Source organism: Motacilla alba, chromosome 9 (assembly GCF_015832195.1).
Source record: "Motacilla alba alba isolate MOTALB_02 chromosome 9, Motacilla_alba_V1.0_pri, whole genome shotgun sequence".
Lineage (NCBI taxonomy): Eukaryota > Metazoa > Chordata > Aves > Passeriformes > Motacillidae > Motacilla > Motacilla alba.
Genome location: NC_052024.1, coordinates 8,282,520 through 8,303,535, shown reverse-complemented (window position 1 = coordinate 8,303,535; position 21,016 = coordinate 8,282,520). Strand labels below are relative to the sequence as shown.

Genomic DNA, 21,016 nt, shown 5'->3' with positions numbered 1-21,016 from the left:
GAAGCAGCCAACATTTCAGGGTCAGCTTAACTAGAAATTGAGACGTTGTTTGAAGGTCCCATTTCCTGCACTTTGGGGACCTAAATGTTCCCCCTTGGTATTAATTATATATCTCCCTCTTAGCAGCAAGGCAGTGCAAAGAAAAGTAACATCGTGGTCCAGCATCAGTTGCTGCATGAGATGGAAAATTCTGCTCAGTGTCTAACCCATAGCCTGGAGCAGCATATTTGGAACTCACTGGGACTAGGAGACCAACAACTGCTGATGGATAGCAGAGCATTTGTTGTGTATGAAAACAGCGTTGTTTCACACAATGGGAAGTGGCACAGATCTGGGAAACTGCCCTTGTTAGATTGACTGAGGACAGTATTATTTTAGACCCCATCAGATATCTACAAGAAGTTTAAAAACAATTAAGTCTCATGACATAGCTGGGTCTAGATGTGCAAGAAGATAAAATAACTTTCCCAAGACTACACAGAAGGAAGCTCAGAAGAACAGACAAGTCAGACTCACAGCTTTTTAACTGACCTACTGTCAAAGCTCTTTTTTTCCTGTAGATTTATAGAGGGGTACCACACCAACTTATGAACTTCTGCTTGGCTCTTGCTTTTGTGCCAGTTCAAGCTTACAGTCAAGTGTCTAAAAGAAAGTCTCTGTGTGCTGCTCCCATCTTTGGTACAATACCATCTTTATTTACAAATAGGAAGAGCCTTTACCACTAAGTAAAAGGCAACTTTATTTTTAGGTTATGTTTTCACGGACAATCTGCAGAGTGATCTGTATGTGTGACATTTGACTCTTTTCTAAATTTGCTTCATCTTGTTTTGAATAGTGCAGCCTGGCAGTGGCAAGTGTCTCTTTGGCTGGAGTCATGTGCCAGTAGCATCCAGGGTGAGGTAATTTCACTTTGCACATCCAGTGTAAGTAGTTGGTTTGTGCTCGTAGCTAAGACTGGAACTGGATAATTTAAAGGATTCTGCTTCTGGATATTTTTAAAACAGCCTTTAAGCAATGTTACTGTGGTCATTTACTACTGTGGTCAGATTTCTCAAGGTGGCCAAAATTGAAGTGGACATTGAAGTTAATTTGCACTTGCAGCAACTCGGGCAAGAAAAAGACCTAATTGCTTTCTTGTAGCTGCAAGTTACAACTACAAACCTCATAGGAGACACTTCTTAAATGAGTTATTTCCACTGGAGAGGTAACAGAGAATATCTCTGGACTTGACCACTAGTGGTCAGAGTATCATGAAAATGTTCCTGAGGTTTGAGGTTCATTTGGACATTATTGCCTTTTTAAGTAGCTCCTTGTACACACAGTAAAATGTCCTGGGCTGATCCTGAACGTTACGTAGCATTTGGTGCAACCAGAGAGTAAGTTGCTGCCAGAAATTCTTGTGATCCTTTTGCAGAGGACTCTGAAGGGTGGAGGAGCTTTCTGAGGATTCAGAATCTGTAGGATTCAGTGGCTTTGTTTCATCCTCTCCCCTTCCCCTTGATGTCCCAGCATTGCCTGCAGCACTGCTCACGGGGTGTCCCACACACTGTGCCTTGCTTCCACACTGGTTTGGAAAAATGTGCTTTCAGAAGGAGCAACTGGCTGGTCTGGTTTGAGTTTGTCTTTACAAGGTCCGTCAGATAAAAATGCCACTCACCTCAGGACAGAGGCCAAAAAATTGCAAGTTTAGTTGCAATAGACCAGCTTGAACATAGTGCTGGTAGAGCCACCACACACCCGTGGAAGTTCCCAGGTAGGAAAGTCTTTCCATGAAAAGCACAGCTGCTCCAAGTGCTTCATGGCAAATCTAACTGCTTTTTTAGGAAAAAGCTTCCATGTAACATTTCAAAATTGGGACCTGGGTGGAGGTTAGAGGAAGATGATCTTTGGCTTTCTTTGAGGTTCATTGTTTCAGTTTTGTGGTGTATAGCAGACTGCTTAAAACGTTCTTCCTCAGATGAGGAAAGCAGGTTGTTTTTAATTATGTGACAGGCAAACAAGGGTGACATGCCAACTTACCCCTCAGATGACAGCAAGCTTTATTTCTTTAAACAGACTAAGGTGGGAGACATTCAGATGTTAAATAGCCTGAAGGCTGCAAAAGTTCTTTATTTCAGTAGCCCTCTGACTCAACTGTGCTAATTTCTGTTGCAGGAGGAACTTAGTCAAAACAATTGAGTGTGAAAAATGCCCATGCTTTGGGCTTTACATTTTATTTTTAACTCAGTGTTTTCTCATTCTCTATCAATCATGACAACTCTTAATGCAAGAATGTGAGAGCCCCTTCTGAGCATCTCAGCACAGAGAACCATTTAATACTGAGAGCTTTGTTCTGCACGTTAAATGCCTATTGACTCCTCCGGCCCAAAGAAATATTGATTTTTCTCTCACTTTCTTTCCAGGCACTGCTTTCTTTCCTGGTCGCTGTGCTGAGGTCTTTGCCAAAGGTCAAAGCATTGGGAAACTTGGAGTGGTACACCCTGATGTTATCACCAAGTTTGAGCTCACCATGCCTTGCTCTGTCCTAGAGATCAATATTGAGCCCTTCGTGTGAAGACGTGACTTTTATCTCGGACAGCCGTCCACTGTCACATGCAGCACCCTCTCCTCTTTTGTCTGCCTCCCAGGGGACATCCGCTTGGGCTTTTATGTTCCAATAAACCAGAAAAACAGATCCTGTCTCCCTGAGTAAATGTGTTCTGTGCAGTGCAATCTGGCTGGCTTCTGCAGGGAAGGAATGTGGGATCTCGGACCAGGCTGTGCCCTCAATGTTTTCAAAGGGCAGGCGGGAAGAAACAAGTTGGGTCAAAGCCCAGGGTTTTACAAGAGAAATGTAATGGCAGAGCACATGATTAGTTTTCAAAATCAGAAATGTTCCACAGACACAGCTTCATACTGTAACTGATTATGGCTGCATAACAGGAATCTCATTCTTTTCTTACTGCATGAAATAAGATAATTGATTAGAGCAAATGTTGAGTGAATGTGAGCAGAACTAAGGAGTTGAGCTTTTATTCTATACGGTTGTCATGTGCTCATCAATGGCTGGGGGAGGAAAATAAACTTGTTTCATGAAAACCAGAGCTATTTTGTAAGCAAGATGTGTGTAATATCTGCTTCCCTGCTCCAGACATAACTGTTGGTCCTTTATCATTCTAAATTCAGAAAGGGAAGGGGGTGGAATTAAATTTTTTTCATTGTTGATGTCAGCCTAGCAGTTTTTGAAGCTCCAAACCAAATGGGGAAGTGCATTTAAGAGCATATGCCAGTGGTGCTTTGCATGAGTAGCAGAAAACTATCAAAGCCTTTGTCTGCCTGAGGCTGGCATGTTTGTCTGCAGAAGTGAGCGTGGGCCCGCTGCACTCCCAGCCCCACCAGGGCTTTCTGGACCCCAGCTGTGCAGCGGGACCATACAGCTTTTGGGCGGGGTTACTTTTCTGGCAGTTCTACCCCTGCCAGGACATGAGAACCTCTCATGGGTCAGGCTTTTCCTTCTAGGTGGCTTTCTGGCAGCGGTCGTGTCACAGCTTCGTGCATTGTGCCTCTGCTCTCTCTGAAACTGAGAAGCTCCATCCAGCATAGTGGTGCCCAATCCTTCCTTTCTGCAGGAATGTCACCAAGTGGGTGGTCAGCTCAGTACACTGAAGCAGCTCTTGACTGGCAGCCTTGTGGAGCTGGCTGTCCCTCCTTTGCAATACTATACCCATTGCTAATGCCGCAGGCCAGCCACAGCCAGTATTTTGTGTTAGGCTGATGCACTGTGGCTCCTTTCTGCTGTGAGAGCCAGCAGTGGCCTGTCCAAGAGTGGACATCTGGGAAGGGTGTCACAGTGACTGCCCCACCGAGCAGAGATGTGCAGTGTGAGGTAAGCTTGTAGGAGCTGCACAGACCCCTATCCCTGGGCCCACGAGGGCTTTTCAATGGCAGCCCCATCAATAATCTCAACAGGTGGGAAGGCAACAGGCAAGGCTTTTTGGTGCAAGTGATAATCCAGTATGAAATATGCTCTACAGTTACCCATCTGGAAACCCCACGGTTCCCCTCAGATGGAAGTGTAGATTTTAATTATCTCTGCATGACAGACGTGAAATGAGAATATAGCTATTGCCAAACGTTGCACGGCTGACTCCAGTGCCCACGGAGAGTGAGAAAACTGCAGCTCACATTTTAAACCTCCCAGGGGATTAGGCAGCTTGGCATTTGCAGGATCTCTCTCTCCATGATGCCTACACAACTGTAAGCAGGCAGGCTCGCAGTGTGGGAAGCAATCTGCAAGGCAGATGGAAAGTATTAACCCCCCCTTGTTTATTGGTGTGTCATGCACGGGGATTAGGACGACAATAAGGCAGATTTGCATTGCAGCAGAGTGCAGGCATATTTGCGTGCACTAAATATATTTCTCTACACAAGATTTTCTGACTCTTTGGGTGTCCCAATTCTCCTGTGAATTTAGCTGTCCTTTGAGTGTAAAGACTAGATTAAGCTGGGACTAAGGGCTTGAGCTGCAATGGCATGTGTTGTGAGGCTTTTAAGGATCGCTTCTTTTTCATACCATTTGCTCATGCATTGGCAGCTAAATGCTCTAAAACCACGAGCTTTGTCCCAGGTAAGTACCATTACTTGCTAAAAGGAGAGGATGAGAATCGAGAGAAAGGTTAAAAAGCCTCTTCAGAATCCCTGACCCCTCCAGTTAACTATGGTGCCAGCAGCCTTGCAATGAAATTCAAGCTCTGCTGTAGTGCTGAGCTCAGGATTAACTGTGATTCCTGATGAGTGGGACACTTCATATAAGTCTGGTGTATTTATTGCAAGGCTTTGTATTTCATAGCTCCAAAGCAATTATCTGGTATTTACAGCCTGCTCATAGCTGTGTGCAGTACTCGAGGTAGTTATTACACAGCTTCGTGCTGGAGCCAGCCACTGAGCACTGAAATTTGCTTTTACCCTTTGCTGTAGCTATGGGCTCTGGCAAAGGAAACCTTTGCTGCTGGTGGGGACTTCTGAGCAGTTTTTAAACATCTTTTGAACTTGGGTTTTCTTTTTAAACAAGCATTGGAAGTGGGATTTTTAACTACTGCTCCTCAGTTATGGATTACTTTTGGCCTGCTCCTGCTCCCTGTGGGTACAGGGTCATTGCTGGGGATCTGAACACAAGCAGAAAAGGCTGGGGAGCTGGTGACAGGGAGATCAGAGCTGATTCAGTGTGCTGTCTAAGTGATTGCTGGGTTCCATTCTGCTGGCCATGAGCTCTGAGCTCTGGGTTTGTCCTTGCTGTGCTTTGGTGGTGATATTGCAAAGAGCAGAACCCTGAGAGAGCCTGGCTGCAGCTCCCAGGCCCTGCTGCCTGCAGGTTACCCTTGCTATTGCACAAGGGTGTTTATGTAAAGGTGATGCCTGGGACTGTTTCCATCTCCAGGCTGGCACTGTGCTCGCTTGAAATTTAAATCAGCCTTGGTTTGGCAGGTGAGGATGGAATAGGCTGGGCAAAAGCACTGCCAGGAGCCTGCCAGGGGATCATGGCCTGGCACAGGTGACACCTCTGACCGCCCAGTGACCTTGAAACCGAGCCTGCTGCCAGGGCGGGGTGGCAGCAGGGTGACAGGGGGCAGGTGGGAAGACAGTGAGACAGCAGGGAAGCTCTGACAGGAGCAGGAGGCAAGCAAGGGCCCTGCTTTACTCATGGCTCAGCAAATGTGCAAGACCCCAGCCACTGCCCAGCCACACTTCCACCCTGTTCAGAGAGGCACCTGTGTTTTCTAACTTCTCCTTGTAGCACAATTTGAGAAGGGTCAAAAGTGAAACTGGGACTTTTCTTCTGTTCCCTAAATTACATCAACTACATCCAGAAAAGCAAGTCATGAGGTTGCTTGTGATTTTGCATAGGAACTTGGATGGATTAGGAGACTGGGGTCATGACAAAGTTACTGCTGGAAAATTAAAGCAGGAAGTTCAGTGCTTGCTGCTTTGGCTCTTAACCCCTGCCAAAATGTGCAATATCCATTTGACTTCTGACAGAGTAGCTGGTTCTGCACTGGGGCACCAGCACACAGAGATGCCCCAGAGAGGAGGAAGCCTGGGTCAGCACCACGTGCCCAGAAAGCGATTTGCAAAGTAAGCTGGTCAGGAGAAGGCAGCCTCCAGGCAGGACAGAGAGGGCTAAGCTATGGGTGAGGTGCCTGCTACATCCCTCTTGAGAGCATAACAAAGGCAGCTTAGATTGTCTTGCATCACCCCTTCAGCTGTAGGCAGGCACAGCAGGGAGAGCTGCAGCACCGGAGCAGAACAGACAGCACAGACAGAACTGAGAACACAACAGCCCAGGCTGATACTCTGGAAGTTGCCTCCCACTCCATTCACATCAAAAGCAGTGTTTTACTCTAAAATACAAGTGTGCCTACAAGAGGATTCCGCTGGTGCCTTTGTCTTACAAAGTAAAGAACATGGCCAGCAAACCCACCACAAAACCTCATTCTCCACCACCCCTTGGAACTGCAGAGGCATCTGCACCGCAGGGATGAAGAGCATTTCCAAAGCCAGCAAAGACACGGATTTGCAGTGAGGAGCTGGTGCTTCAGGTTACTGAAATACAGAAAGAGTCATGTGTCTCACCTTGCCTCTCCAAGCCCGGCCCTGCAGTGGCTGTGGTCCTGTGAGCCCCCCAGGAGCACAGCCTCACAGAGCCCAGCTGAAAGCCCTGCCCAACCCAGCTGGCCCAGGGATGCTGCAGCAACTGGGCTTATCCTGGTCAGCTGTGGGCACTTGGAGTGACACCACTTCCAGGCAGGATGTGATGCTGAGAGGAGGATGAGGCCCTGTCTGGTTTCAAGTACACTTTTTGACCACAAAACCTTGTGAGGCTCCTCAACTAATGCAAAATGTTCTGCAGTTCATGGGTTGTCATGCTATCATTGCACAGATTAAATTGGCTTCCAGTGAACTGTTTAGCCTACTGGAAGCAGATATTGAAGGTGATTCCAGCGCCCAAAATTCTCCCAGCACTAATTACATTTACATCTGCAAGTGTTGTAACAAATAATCATTAGTAGACCAGCAATCTATTTTTAAAATGTTTTTTAAAAAGCAGGATCCTTCTGGAGGAGCCAAAGCATGCAGCTGGAATGAGCAGGAGACAAGCAGGACAGCTTGGGAAGAGAAGTGGGTGCTTGCACTTGGGAAGCTCTTTTAGCTAGGACTCATCAGTCATTTACAAGTTTCAACAGAGGATGCAGAATAAACAGACGGACAACAAACTCTGCAAAATAGGTTTATTTTAAAATTTGAACCAAATAGAATTTGCATTTATTGCATGAATCACATGCAGGTGAATACTATAAAAATACCTGTGCAGCATTTATATATAATTTATAAAATCTCCATAGCATAAAAGAGGTGTGAATCAGAACAGAATTTTTACACATAAAGCTGCATGAATGTCCCTGTCCAACTGTGCCTTTCTTGGGAGTAATTCCAATCCCCAGCTTAAATGCTCATCTTGCTGCCAAGTTTTTTCCCAGTTTTGTGATGTGGCCCCTCTGCAGGGCTCCAGTTGTGCACTGCACCTGTGTGTCATGCAGCTCTCTTAACACAAGGTGTTTAAAGGTATTTTAAACCTGATGGCAGAGCTTCTGTGGTGTATGGGAGAGAGAGAGGCTGAGGATGGAACCCCACGGCCGTGGTGGCCCACGTCCAGCACTCACTCAGGGGCAGGTGTGAGTGGCCATGTGCCCTGCTGAAAGGCTCACTGGAGCTGTTTGCATGCACGTGTAAAGTCCACACAACTGCTATAGAACAGTTTATCCACAGCCTGAGAATATCTAAAAATGGTTACGATTTCTGCCTGCATTTCTTCTGGAGATTGGCAGCCTGGGTTTAGAGTGGTGCAGCTCTTTCATGTGCATGCCTCGCACTGCTCAGACAGAACTCCCGGCTACAGTTTTGGAATTGATTATGTTTATCCAGGCAGTCAATGGATGGCACAGCACCTCTTTTATATTCTTCAGGTTCATTTTTCTCGCAGCCAGGAAGACAAGTGGGCATGGTTAGAAAGCTGGCTCTCACTGTACGTTCTGCCAGGCAGGGCACGGGGGCCATGCTTGAAGCTCTGCAGCAATAGCACTGTACATTTTCCTAGCCAAGCAGACCACGCTCACTGCTGTATTTCTCAACAGCTCATTGGTCCAACAGCTGAATATATTGTTTTAAATAAGCAGCCTGAGATACAGGGATGCCCTTCCTATGGACACACCTCCCTGCTATTCTACAAGTGTACACAAAGCGTTGCAGGATGCATGGAAGACCAGCTGTGGTGTTGTGCAGCAGCAGAAAATGATGGCATCTTACAATTGTCACATGCTGTAGTCACCAGAGTCACTACTCAGCTCCTTCCACAATGCAGTCTATGGACTCTATTTGTCACCCCTGCATGACAGGAAGGACTTTTTCCTTTCTCCTAGCCAGGGGAACTAAATCAGAGTTAAACAGCTTGAACTCAAGCCTCAGTGCTGTGATAATAACTCTGCACAGTTATTTGTAGGCAAAGGATCTTTTAGTGGAGGCTTTCTTATTAATATCCAAGGAAATTTATTGCAAATCGCATTAAACATTTTGTGTTAGCTTTTCCTTCTCTTACATTTTGGTGGGGTTTTTTTTGGTTTTTTTTAAGATTGTAATAATGGGTAAAACCATCCACACAGAACCAGCCTGGTCTGGCAGTGCCATCAGAAGACACCATGAGCTCTGCCCCAAGATGGCATTTTGTATTTGGCTGGTGACATCTCCCCCCACCTTGCCAGGCCACTTTTCCCTGATGCCCCAAACCTGAGCCCTGCCTTGGCTTGCCCTACAGCTTCAGGAGCAGCTCCACAGCCAGGCAGGCAGAGGCACGGCCCTACTCCCCAGCAACCCCAACCCCACAGCAAAGGAGCCTTTGCTGCTGCTCTGGCAGGGATTTGTGTGCTTGTCACATTTAGTTGCCTGGGCGAAGCTTGTCTAATTATGGGACACAGTGGGGTCAGTGATTTCTAACCCAAAGTTATCTGTGCACAGCAATTCCCACGACTCCTCCAAGTCAGATTTTTTAGGCCAGTTGCTTTGTGTTTGGGTGGCAAGGGCATGGTTGTGGTGGGAGGGGCTATAAAGGAGACTTCTCCCAGAAGGTGCCAGAAGCTTCCCCTGTGTCCAACAGAACCAATGCCAGCCGGCTTCCAGACAGATCCACTGCTGGCCAAGGCTGAGCCCATCAGTGACAGCAGCAGCACCTCTGGGATAACAGAGTTAAGAAGGGAGGAGGAACCTGCCCAACTGCAGGCAGACAGAGGAGTGAAGATTTGGGAGAGAAACAACTCTGTAGACACCAAGATCTCAGAAGGAAGAGTAAGAGGTGCTCTGGGGGCCAGAGCAGAGACTGCCCTGCAGCCCGTGGTGCAGCCCATGGTGGTGCAGCTGTGCCCCTGCAGCCCATGGAGGTCCATGGGGAGCAGAGATCCACCTGCAACCAGTGGAGGATCCCCCACTGAAGCAGGGTGATGCCCTAGGAAGGGTTTGAAGACTACCACTGAAACAGGCTCCTGGCAGGACTTTTGATCCCTCAAGGGATCTATGCTGGATGAAGTGCAGCCCATGGAAAAATTCACATTGGAGACATTTGTGAAGAGGTGTCTTTTGTAGGAGGGACCCCGTGCTGGAGCAGGGGAGGAGTGTGAGGGGTTCTACCCCTGAGGAGGAAGGAGCAGCAGCAGCAACACGTGATGAACTGACTGTAACCTCCAATCCCATCCCCCTGTGATGGTGGGTAGGAGGAACTAGAGACTTCAGGCAGAAAACTGAGCCTAGAAAGAAGGGAGGGGTAGGTGGAAGGTGGTTGTAAATGTTTGGTTTTATTTCTTATTATCCTACTCTGATTAGTTTGGTAATAAATTAAACTTATTTCCCCAAGTTGAGTCTGTTTTGCCTGTGACAGTAAAACTGCTGAGTGATCTCTCCCTGCCCTTGTCTTGAGCCGTGATCCTCTCATTATATTCTCTCCCTGGAGAGAGGGGAGTGATTGAGCAGCTTTGGTGAGCCCCTGGCATGCAGCCAGAGCCAAACCCACCACACCAGTGCAGAAAGGCACAAAACACTTTTTGGTCAAGTCAGCAGGCTGGGCGGTCACGTCCCCGAAGCGGCGGTGCCGCGGGCGGCTCGGTGAGGAGCAGCTGTGCTCACATCAGTCCCAGCAGCCGGTGCAGCAGCGGCACCAGCACGGTGGCCGTGAAGCCAACGGAGGAGTACGTCACAAACTTGTAGGGCACCTCAACTTCCAGGCGTCTCCGGGCTTGCAGGTCGCCGATGGGGAACTTGTAGCGATAGCCCAGCACGCCAAGGACCGCGCTCTTCATGAGCCAGCGGGTCAGCAGCACAACCAGGATCCCTACGAGGAACCTGGCCAGCACAAACACCAGTGTGCTGGTGAGCAGAGGAAGCCCAGGCTGAACGCTTGTGCCAGTGTAGGCTGAAGCAGCGTACTGGTTGTTTAACCAAAATCCCACGGTTGCTCCAGCTGCTGCTCCTAAGATGGTAGTGGTGTCTCCCCTGGTAGGGCTGTAATAGTCTAGTTTGGGGTAGTTGTAGCATAAGACCAGAGGCACAACTATGGAAAACAATGGGCAGAAGGGGCTGGTTAACAGCAAGTGATCTATTGTGTCCCACGCAGGATACAAGAGCACGAGCAGCACGGCCGAAATCAGTGCTCCTCCGATCACATCCTGTAAAGAAATCATATTTAAAAGCCTTTGTGAGACCTGGAAGGTAAACCAGGTGTTTGGGTGATGATAAAAGACCGGTATCTGCATTGGTGGGGCCCAGCAGAGGAGGCACCCTGAATCCAGTGATGCAGTGATGGCATCATCCACGTGCAGGGAAAACCTGAAGCACGGGCTAAACAAAACACGACAATCCACAAACCCAACCTCAGCTTATGCATATGCATGTGTCTGTGGACACACATCCTCCTCCTCAGCTGCTCTTATGTTTTGAGGGCATTCTCCACCTATGACCTGGGAAAAGGCACGTGCACAACTCCACCTCAAGGACAACATTGCAGTGAGCTGCCTTCACACAAACCCTTTCCCTCCTGTAACCCCACAAGCAATTTCATCACATCAGTGCAATTATCCCTTGCTTGCTTTGCATAAAGGGGGAGATGCTGTCCTTTGTCAGAGACAGGTTCCCATCCCGGAAGCAGAAGCTCCAGGGATGGAAAGTGCAGAGCTGTGGGACGTGGTGCGTGTGCCGTGGTTTCTGCCAGCAGTGGGAGGGAGGCACCTCCAGGCAGGGATACAGCAAGGAGAAATTTGTTGCCCAAGTCTCTGAAATCTGGCTTTCAGTACGCTGCCTGAAGCAAGCATATAGTTAAACCCTAATTTATTAACAGAGGCAAATAAGGTGTTTTGAGAACTTGATTGTTGTCAGCCACAAAGCTGAGACAAGAGGTAGCCCCTAACAAAAGCCCTCTGTATGGGAGCAGCCAGGTAAAAAGCAATAAAACAAGTTTTCCTGTGCCACCCTTCCAGTGTCACGTAGAGGCAGCAGTGTTAGTACAGCCACAAAAACCTCTGCAAAAGCTGAAGTTAGCCACAGACAGAAATGTCCTCTTCTAAGATTGTATCTCCTTCATGAGTCATGACAGCTGACTACTGCCATGCTTGGTCACAGTCTAAAAATTATTTATGTGAGCTTCACTTCGAGTTAGGCAGGAATGAGGGGACTTTTTCACAACAGAAATATTTAATGACATTCTGGTAAATGCATTACTCCTGTAGGGCTGAACTTCAGCTGTTTACAACTTCCATTAGATTCACAGCACATTTGCTTTTTAAACTACTCCTACAGCCATTTTGCATATCCCTAATACAAGTTTCCATTTATTCCCTCATCCAAAACATGAGGCTAGCCATGGAAATAAACAAACTTGATCACAGATATCTAGTATGTAAAATACCATTATATTATATTCCTTTACTTCACAGTAATTCATGTTTGGATGTCAATTCTTAGATGATACCTTTACATACAAAGCATACTTTGGCCCAACACTAAGCAACTGCCTCAACACAAAAGAGCTAGGGGCTGCTCCCAGCACTGATGCTCAGAAATCCCATCCCCACTCTGTACATCAATTTCCCACACAGATGTTTGTCCAGCTCGTGTTAGAAGAAAAAGTCCTCAATACCACTCTAAGGGTGATCAGGGAGCAAAACTCAAAAGCTGTTCACATTCTTGTCTGTTCCAATTAAAGAAATGTAACTGGACATTAACATTTCCTCACAAAAGCTTTGCTCAGATTTACCCGGCTGACTCCAGCAGTTCCCAACCCAGTTGCAAACAGTTCCCGTTTACAAACCTAATTAAAGTTTTCTGAGTTTTGTTATCCTCCCATTGAGCCCCAGTACAGTAACGTGGCTCTTGGCAGTTTCAAGCAGGACCCAGAAAATCAGCTCTGACCAGTGGCATTGCACCCATGGTCTCCAAACTGGGTGCACAAAGCAACCCATGGGGCTGGGGGGAGAACATACTTTTTGCATTGCTCATAAGTAAAATAAAATGTGCATTTTTAAGAAGTAATTCTTATTTCATTGTCATATTTGTTAATTTTGTGTGTTTTATAATGCATGTATCAGTACAGTAGTATATGTATACAATTTGTGTGTGTATAAATATATATATAAATTTTAAATATATATATATAGGAGTCCAGTGGTTTATTCTGTTTTTCCCCCATCCAATCCACCAATATCTGGGCTTCTCATTTTGGAAACTCCTCACTGGAAGCTGCTGGAGATCTCGGGACATGCCTGGCTGTCTGTGGTGGTCCCTTCAGTCCCAGTGTGCATGGACAGGTTTGAAGGTGGTCCCTTCAGTCCCAGTGTGCATGGACAGTTGATGATTTTGAACACCCAGAGGAGGTGGGCAAGATCCAACAGCTACATTTAGCAATGCAGAATTAATGATGTCTCCCCTTGCCTGTTCAGCTAAGGACAGGATGGGAAGAGGAGGGATGGCTCCATTTCTGCTAGAACTCCTTTGTGGACCCTCCCTGCTGTGCCCCCCGGAGCAGCACCTGAGTTTTTCCCGGGGGTGGAGCTGCTGTTAGCACTCCCAGGAAGCACATTCCTGCCCGTCTGCCTGTGTAAACAGATTAGCCTCTCGCCAAGCCCGCAATTATAAAGGAATTTTTAAATAGGGGCAGGCACGGATTTTGCTCAAGGTGCAGTACTACCTGCAGAATTGAAAACCTCCGGCTGCCCTGCTGGGATGCTCCAGCTGCCTTGGCACAGTCGCGTCATCCGCAGGCTCCATCTACCTTCCCTGAAGCCCCGCCACTGCCCTGCAGCTCAGCCCTGCTCCCACACAGCGCCAAACATCTGCCCTGCTTCCCTGATATTGCCAATCCGAGCAGAAAGAACAATTTTCCTATTCTGTCTGGTACACAGTCACTGAGTGCCCTTACATTGGCTTACTGTGAGGCACCACTCATGCTCCTAAACTCCACTCCTAAGCACTGTGCTACACAGTGTGTGAAGTACTGTGAGTATGTTGGGTGTTTATCAGCTTTAAAATAACTAAGATAAATTCAGGATTAACGGTAGTATGAAAAAACCTGAACTACAGCCCAGCAAAGGGGCAGGGGGGGAGCTTCAGAACACAGACCCCCACCCCCCCCCCCCCGAGGGAAGCGTCATCAGAAATAAATGCATCAACACTAAATGGGTATATCTCAGGGGAAAAAATACCCTTCAGGGCTTTTTGGTTATAAAAAGTCAGCATGCTGGTCAGCACAGGACATTCTTGCTTGTAGCTCAGTTGCGGTGCCAGCGAGGTTCTCCCCACATCAGCTGGGGCTCTGGAGGGAATAGCTTCAGCAGATGGGAGACAGGAAAACTTGGTCACTGCATTGAGGCAGGGATGAAAGACTGGGGCAGTGTTTAAAGATGGAAAGCAAAGTAATATTTTCTAAAATACAACTCTCTGGAGAAAAAAGGCAAACAACAATTACCAGTCATATCATCTCCAACTGCTTTTTGTTTCTTAAAAATAACTCCTAAAAACCTACAGATTTACTGCTTCAAAGTGTGTCCAAATTTTTACTTTTTTTTTTCAAAAAAAAGAACCCTGCATTTCCCCTGCTTTTCCACACACATGGGACACTGATGTTGAGGTGGTGGAGATGGGTGGTTGTAACTAAACTGCCTGTCAGCAGTGAGAGTGCATTGCTGCCACCCCATTCTCTGGCTGGGCGATGCTCTTCTGGTAGCAGCCCAGGCCATGGGTGTTTGTTCCCATTTCCCTGGGCATAGCATTCATTCTGGCACAGCTGGAAGGATGCAGATAGCTCCCATTCCAGCTAGCTGCCTCTCCAGGAGGTCTTCAATGGTAACATCTCTTCTAATGACATCACTGCGCTTTCTGATACCACTCCTCATTCAAAAGCAAGTCCAGCAGTACTAAAGTACAAACAGATTTGTAGAGCTGAGACTACAGAATGAGATTCTGCACTGGAGCTGCAGGAAAGCACAATGCAACTGCCCTTGTCACTCCTCCTCTGGTTCCCCAAACAGGAAAAATTCAGTTACACCAAGTCCATGGATATTTGTTACTTTTGTTACCCATTCCTTTGCTTTACTAAAATGCTATGACCACTCAATAAATTATTACATCCTTTCTGTTAAGGCCTCTGTTAAAAACCCAGAGGTTCTTTCAGCCGATGGCTGGGCACTGCTGTGCCTCAGCCTGGTGACGTGACAGCTCAGGGCAGGATCTGTCCCACCAAGGGACAGAAACAGCTCTGAACTGCACTTCTTCCCCAAAGAACCATCACTCAGGTGGCACAGCAGAGCCAGTCCCTGTGGTGACAAGCTGCTGCAGAGAGAGGGGCTGTGTGTGGAAGCTGTGATCCATTCCCAGCTCCATCCCCACCACGGCACACACAGGATAAAGATCCCAGCCAAGCACGCTTGCCCTTTTGGAAGGCAGCATTGCTCACTCCTCAGCTAAGAAGGTTTTTTTAAAATTTTATTTTAAAGCACTTTTCTATCATGTCAAAAGCACAAAGGACTTTTTCTTCTTTACCCTAAAATCCATCTAAATTTAGAGGGGTCTTTCATTATGATGGGCCAGCAAGAGAAGTATGCAAAGAATTTTTACTGATTGACTTAAGGTCAGTAGCCCAGAAAGGGTGTCTGCAGCCTCGATGTAAGATATTGTTTTGATCCACTGGGTCTGAAAGGGAAGGTCAAGCTATATTTTATAGCTAACCTTAATCTCATGAGGGATCCCTTTCTTACAGCTATCAAGTCTCATTACAAACATAATTATTACTTAGTAAAACAGATTCAATTATTTATGCATATGCAACCAACAACACAGATCAAACTCCTGGGAGGAAATAGCCTGAAGTTTTTATCCATATTTGGGAAGTTGGACTACCCCCCGTCCACTGTATATAACACATCAATAAAGTTTCATCTCGTCAGGAATGAACCAACTATCGCAAGCTCACTGAAATTAGTTCCTAAAGCAGCACTGATGTCTCTAAGCAACTGCGCCCAGCAAGTCTGTCATAAAAAGTCACAGCTATTTTATAATTATTTTCAGACAAACAATTTGTGCATCTCAATCCCTTGAGGAGCATTTCCTTCCAGCTGAAAACAAGAAACCTGTCATTTTTGAGTGCCTGTGCGCTGACAAGAGCCCTGCTGTGGGCAGGCCCTGCAGGGCCGCTCGCTGGCCGCGCTTCGCCCCCGTGACTCACCAGGCTGCGATTGCTGCCGGCACTCCCAGGCTAAACCAGCCCCGGCTATTTCCCGCTGCAAACAGCGATACTATTGCACAAAGGCCTTAGCTAAGGAGCAGCGTCGGTTGCCCAAGCTCATTCCTCGCAATTACACTTTTGAAATGGAGAACTCCAGTTGAGATGGCAGGCTGAGCTCCCCCGGCCCAGGCCAGGCCCAGGCTGCCGCGGCCTCCCCGCCGCCATCACCCCCTGCGGCCTCCAATTGCAATCACAGAATCACAGAACCACAGAATTTCTAGGTTGGAAGAGACCTTTAAGATCATCGAGTCCAACCCATGTTCTAACACCTCAACTAGATCATGGTTGCCACATCCAGTCTGTTTTTAAACACATCCAGGGATGGTGACTCCACCACCTCCCTGGGCAGATGATTCCAGTATTTGACCACTCTTTCTGTGAAAAACTTCCTCCTTAATTCCAGCCTGTATTTCCCTTGGCGCAGCTTGAGACTGTGTCCTCTTGTTCCGTCTGTTGTTGCCCAGAGAAGGAGACCGACCCCAGCTCAGCACAGCCACCCTTCAGGAAGCTGAAGAGAGTGATAAGGTCACCTCTGAGTCTCCTTTTCTCCAGGCTAAACACCCCCAGCTCCCTCAGTCGTTCTTCACACGGCTCGTGTTCCAAGCCCCTCTCCAGCCTCGTTGCTCTCCTTTGGACACGCTCAAGCATCTCAATGTCCCTCCTAAACTGAGGGGCCAGAACTGGACACAGCACTCAAGGTGTGGCCTCACCAGTGCCAAGTACAGGGGAAGAATGACCTCCCTGCTCCTGCTGGCCACACCATTCCTGATACTGGCCAGGATGCCCTTGGCCTTATTGGCCACCTGGGCACACTGCTGGCTCATGTTCAACCGACTGTCAACCAGCACCCCCAGGTCCCTTTCCACCTGAGCACTGTCCAGCCACACCGTCCCCAGCCTTTAACATTGCAGGGGGTTATTGTGGCCAAAGTGCAGGACTCGGCACTTGGACTTATTGAACTTCATCCCATTAGATTCTGCCCATCCATCCAACTGTTCCAAGTCCCTCTGCAAAGCCTTCCGTCCCTCTAACAGATCAACACACACTCCCAGCTTAGTGTCGTCTGCAAATTTACTAATGAAAGATTCTAAACCCTCATCCATGTCATCAATAAAAATATTAAACAGAACTGGCCCCAGCACAGACCCCAAGGGCTTCCCTCACTCCTCTCAGAGCACAACCTGAAATTCGCCTGCTCCTGTGGTGGCATGGGCAGCACCTTGAGGAGCTGTAGGAAAGCGGAGCTGCAGGCACATCCTTACCAGGACTGTGTGCATCCCTGTGTACAGCCTGCTCAGACACACCAACATCGAGAACACGAACGCTGCTGCGAGGCCAAGCTCGAATGGATACTGTGAAAAGGGGAAAAAAAAATAGTTAAATACACCCATTAAACCAAGCAGCTGGACTGACATAAGGATCTTGTGCTGGGAAGAGGCTCCTGAGCTGTGCTTTCCCCAGGAGATGAATGTGACCTGAGACAAGGCCCCCCTAACCAGCACACAACCCTGCAGGAAGGTCATTTCATCACCTGTGCTGCATGCTTCTGCAAGATCTGCTCTCACTGTGGAGACATCTGGTTAATAGATGGTATTTGCAGAATTGTTCTTTACATTATCTATCTGCAAAACACATGTTAGTGTTAAGGAGCTTAAGGAAAAAGGCATGGCATGTTGTACAAGGCATGGCTGAGGCAGCACTGCAGTCTCAGCTTGGCCAAGGGGACTGTGACAGCTGCAGAGTGTGACCAGAAGTGTGATCAATAGTCCTCGAGCAGTGGGCTGAGTGGGGAGAATCAATGTCTGGGCTGAAACCACAATCCAGCTATTAAAGCAGTCAGGACCACTCTTCCCCATGACACTTAAAGGTTTAATCATCTTCTTAGGAGGCTGGTTTTGCCTAATACCCTCTCTGAGTAGCCTAAAAACATGGAAAGAACCATTTAAATAAATCAACATTTAAAAATTAAAAAAAACCCACATTTGATAAAGAATAAGCTTAACATATTAGCCCTTAATCCACTCATTCAAACTCTGAAACTGAGTGGGCTGCTGGGCTCCTTTCAGTCCATAAGGGAGATTTTTCTGTAAAGAGTAAACCAACTCAAAATATAAATACATGCTATAAATTCATCCAATTTGACACAAAGTCTTCTGCCTGAGGCTCATGACTGACCAGGGTGGCCACAGGTCAGCGCAAAAATGCCTCTGTGGAAATTCTAAACATAACAGCTCTCTTCTGACCCCTTCCCCTGGCATATTCCAGGCTGCTGAATAAAGAGCTCAGACCCAGCTGCAGATGTCACTCCCTGTTCATAAAACACTATTTTTCCTCATTTCCCTAAGCCTTTGGAGCATTTGCACCCACTTGACTCCTCCCTCAGCAGGCAGCCTTCGAGCTAGTCCAGATCAGTAATTGATGATTAGGGCATCTTGAGAAGATAGCAGCATAATGTACTGGGAGATTTTTCCATCTTAATAGAGGCAATTAAACCATTTAATTATTTGACAGCAGCTTTATCGTTTCATGGCAGTTTCTGAGAAGCACAAGACAGCCTGTGAAGAGCTGCATGTCCCTCTGGTCATTTATGGATTGAGGAGAAGGTGATGCTGACCAGGTCATCTTGGCAGCCCTGACACATGGGATGGATCTGGCTTCCAAATATATGACAATATATATGACAAATATTCCCTCTTATGGCTCTTTGTCCCCATGCCACTGTCAAGCTGCTCTGACCAGCTACAACACAGGGAGCAGGAGCCCCCATAAAACACCTTAATCCCTTGAGAGGGCTGAGAAACATTCTTAAATACAATGTAGCCAGGAAGTTATTATTGCTAGAGTACAGGAAGCACAGGCTTGGATTCATTAAATGGAATGAAAATAATCATCATGGAGAAATGAGTTTCCAGGAAATAAACCTTTTAGGAAGATGATGAGGAAAAATGATGAGACTTCCCCAAGCAGCCTTCAGCTCCTACAGTGCAGTGGAGTTGCTGTTACTCCTCTGACAAGTGGGCTTCCCAATCATGTTGTGTGCTGTTAGTCTAACACAGGTTGGAGCCAGGGGATTTCCATAAATGCTTTTCCTTTCATACACAAACCATGTGACACAGAGCTCCTTTGCTTTCCCTGGGAGCCAGCATGTCCCAGTGTGCAGCACTGACTTGGTGGGCACGGGGTGAACACAAAATGCTGCCAACCTGGCACCTTCCCTGCATGGTCTCCCCACGTGCAAAAAACACAGCGACCACACCAAACCACAGCAGGGCAGTGCAGCCTGCCAGCAGCTCTGAGAGGAGACCATGCATAAAAAAGGACATTAACACTATATTTCTTTTTGTGTCTATTATTAACCAGTTACAGGTAAGCACAGGGAAGAATACACATCTGTGAAAATAAATAAAGAACTCCTCTGGAAGCAGCATCTTTGGATTTGCAAGCTTTATGTGGCTTGTTGCAAGCAGACACAGGCTTTTCTTTTATTAATGTATTTTCTTTTTCTCCTTCTGTTTTCTTTTCTACCCCTACCTTGTACTGGTTCATGGTTGCAATGAAAAAGGAGAAGGAGATGGCTGTAGCTGCCATGGCGTGGGTGGATGGCATCCCATACTCTGCATTCGTCCTCATCTCCAGCTTCACGACAGGTGGTGACAGGGGCCGAGGCCACTTCAGGATGTCCTTGGAGACCTGGCCTATGTACATCACTATCTGGGGACAGGAAAGGCCACAGGGCTGTCAGTCAGCACAGGCACTCCCCATGCAGCCCACCCAAGAACCACCTGTATTTCTGTGCTTTTTCCTGCAGAATCCACCCCTTCAAGTGGAGAATTTATCTCCTGAATTATTAAAGGGGTTTCCATTAGCTCAGCCAGCGAAGGAAGTGGTGGTTTTGCTGCACTCTGTGGTAACCTGAGCAGCAGTGGGACCAAAAGGAGGGTTGGCTGATGAGATTCAGCAGCCCAGGGCAGTGTGAGACAGACAGCTGGCTCCCACCCCATGGCAGGGAAGTTTAAGTTTTCTCCCTATCCCTTACAACCCCTCTCCTGCATAGAAAGCAGCCATAAGAGAAACTTTTCCACCCCATCTTCAAATCACAGCTGTGTCCAGCCCCAGCTCCCCCATTCCCAGCAGCTCCCACTCCACCCAGAGCTGCAGGAGCCCTGCTGGGACACACCACCCGTGTGGTTATTAAATGACAGCCTCGGCATCCTCGCAGAGGCAGCAGAGGCAAAACTGGACAAGCAACATGACCTACCAGTTCTCCTGCCTAACTCCCCAGTAAAAGGCTTCTATTCCCTATTTGGGACACCAGAGGTTTAAGCAAGGGCTGCAATAATTCACTCTCGAGCACAGCAATACTACTTTTAGGGGAAATGTTGCATTCTCAGGTCAGCAAGAGAAGCAGAGGCAAGGGGCAATGCTGTCCAGTATCCCTGAGAGGTGCTGCCCATCCAGCCATGGGCATCCTTGGCTCCTTAGCACCCTCTTCCCAAAGGCAGTAGGCTCTCAGCACCCACAGTGAGGACATCTGAGAACAATTAACCAGGCTGTCCCTGTAGGATGTATTTACTTTCTGTTGTAGCCCTCCTCCCTTTACATAATGTAGCCACACATAGGCAGAGGAGGCTTTTTAAAACAAAGCCAAGCAAACATTTTTTTCTTCTTTATTTTAGTACAAAAATCAAGTTAACTGATGTCTGCCATGAAAGCTCAGTTGCTGTGTGAGACAGCTCGCTCTTCTGCTTCTCATGCTTCCACCAGCAAAGGAGGGGGCTTAAAATAACATCCTTCCCTTGCTACTGGTGTTGGCCATATGCTGGAACTGCAACACAGTCACCCACTGCCACATTTGTCACCAGGCACACTGCATTCCTCTCTCTCCCATCAGCCATTTAAAAAATGGTTTCACACTAAAAGAAACATGGCAGAATTCAGGATTCACAAGTCAGGACCAGGAAAAAGCCAGTCATTCCTTCATCCTTCTCTCTACAGCACAGCACATACCAGAGTGTGCTAGACTTACAGCCAGCAGCAGGGCCTGGAAAAGTGACTGCTGGTGCCTATGCATCCTTTATCCCTCATGATATGAATCACATTCCTGCCTTATTATCAGCAGCAGGTGGGACACACCTGGCTGCTCCTATGGACAAACATGGCACAGTGAAT

At 47.4% G+C, this 21,016-nt stretch overlaps 2 protein-coding genes across 2 annotated transcripts in view; one reads left to right on the top strand and one right to left on the bottom strand.

Moving 5' to 3' along the window:
* The window catches only part of FARSB (phenylalanyl-tRNA synthetase subunit beta), a 37,782-nt gene extending 34,699 nt beyond the window's left edge, over positions 1-3,083 (top strand). The window contains exon 17 of the mRNA XM_038145778.1: positions 2,403-3,083. Coding sequence (XP_038001706.1) covers positions 2,403-2,554 — 152 coding nt within the window. The 3' untranslated portion in view covers positions 2,555-3,083. The remainder of the gene's footprint in view (positions 1-2,402) is intronic.
* Positions 3,084-7,251: 4,168 nt separating this feature from the next.
* Positions 7,252-21,016, bottom strand: part of SGPP2 (sphingosine-1-phosphate phosphatase 2) — a 36,838-nt gene continuing 23,073 nt past the window's right edge. Inside the window, exons 3-5 of the mRNA XM_038145779.1 lie at positions 19,379-19,558; positions 17,110-17,199; positions 7,252-10,742 (exon numbers count right to left, since the gene is read on the bottom strand). Coding sequence (XP_038001707.1) covers positions 10,200-10,742; positions 17,110-17,199; positions 19,379-19,558 — 813 coding nt within the window. The 3' untranslated portion in view covers positions 7,252-10,199. The remainder of the gene's footprint in view (positions 10,743-17,109; positions 17,200-19,378; positions 19,559-21,016) is intronic.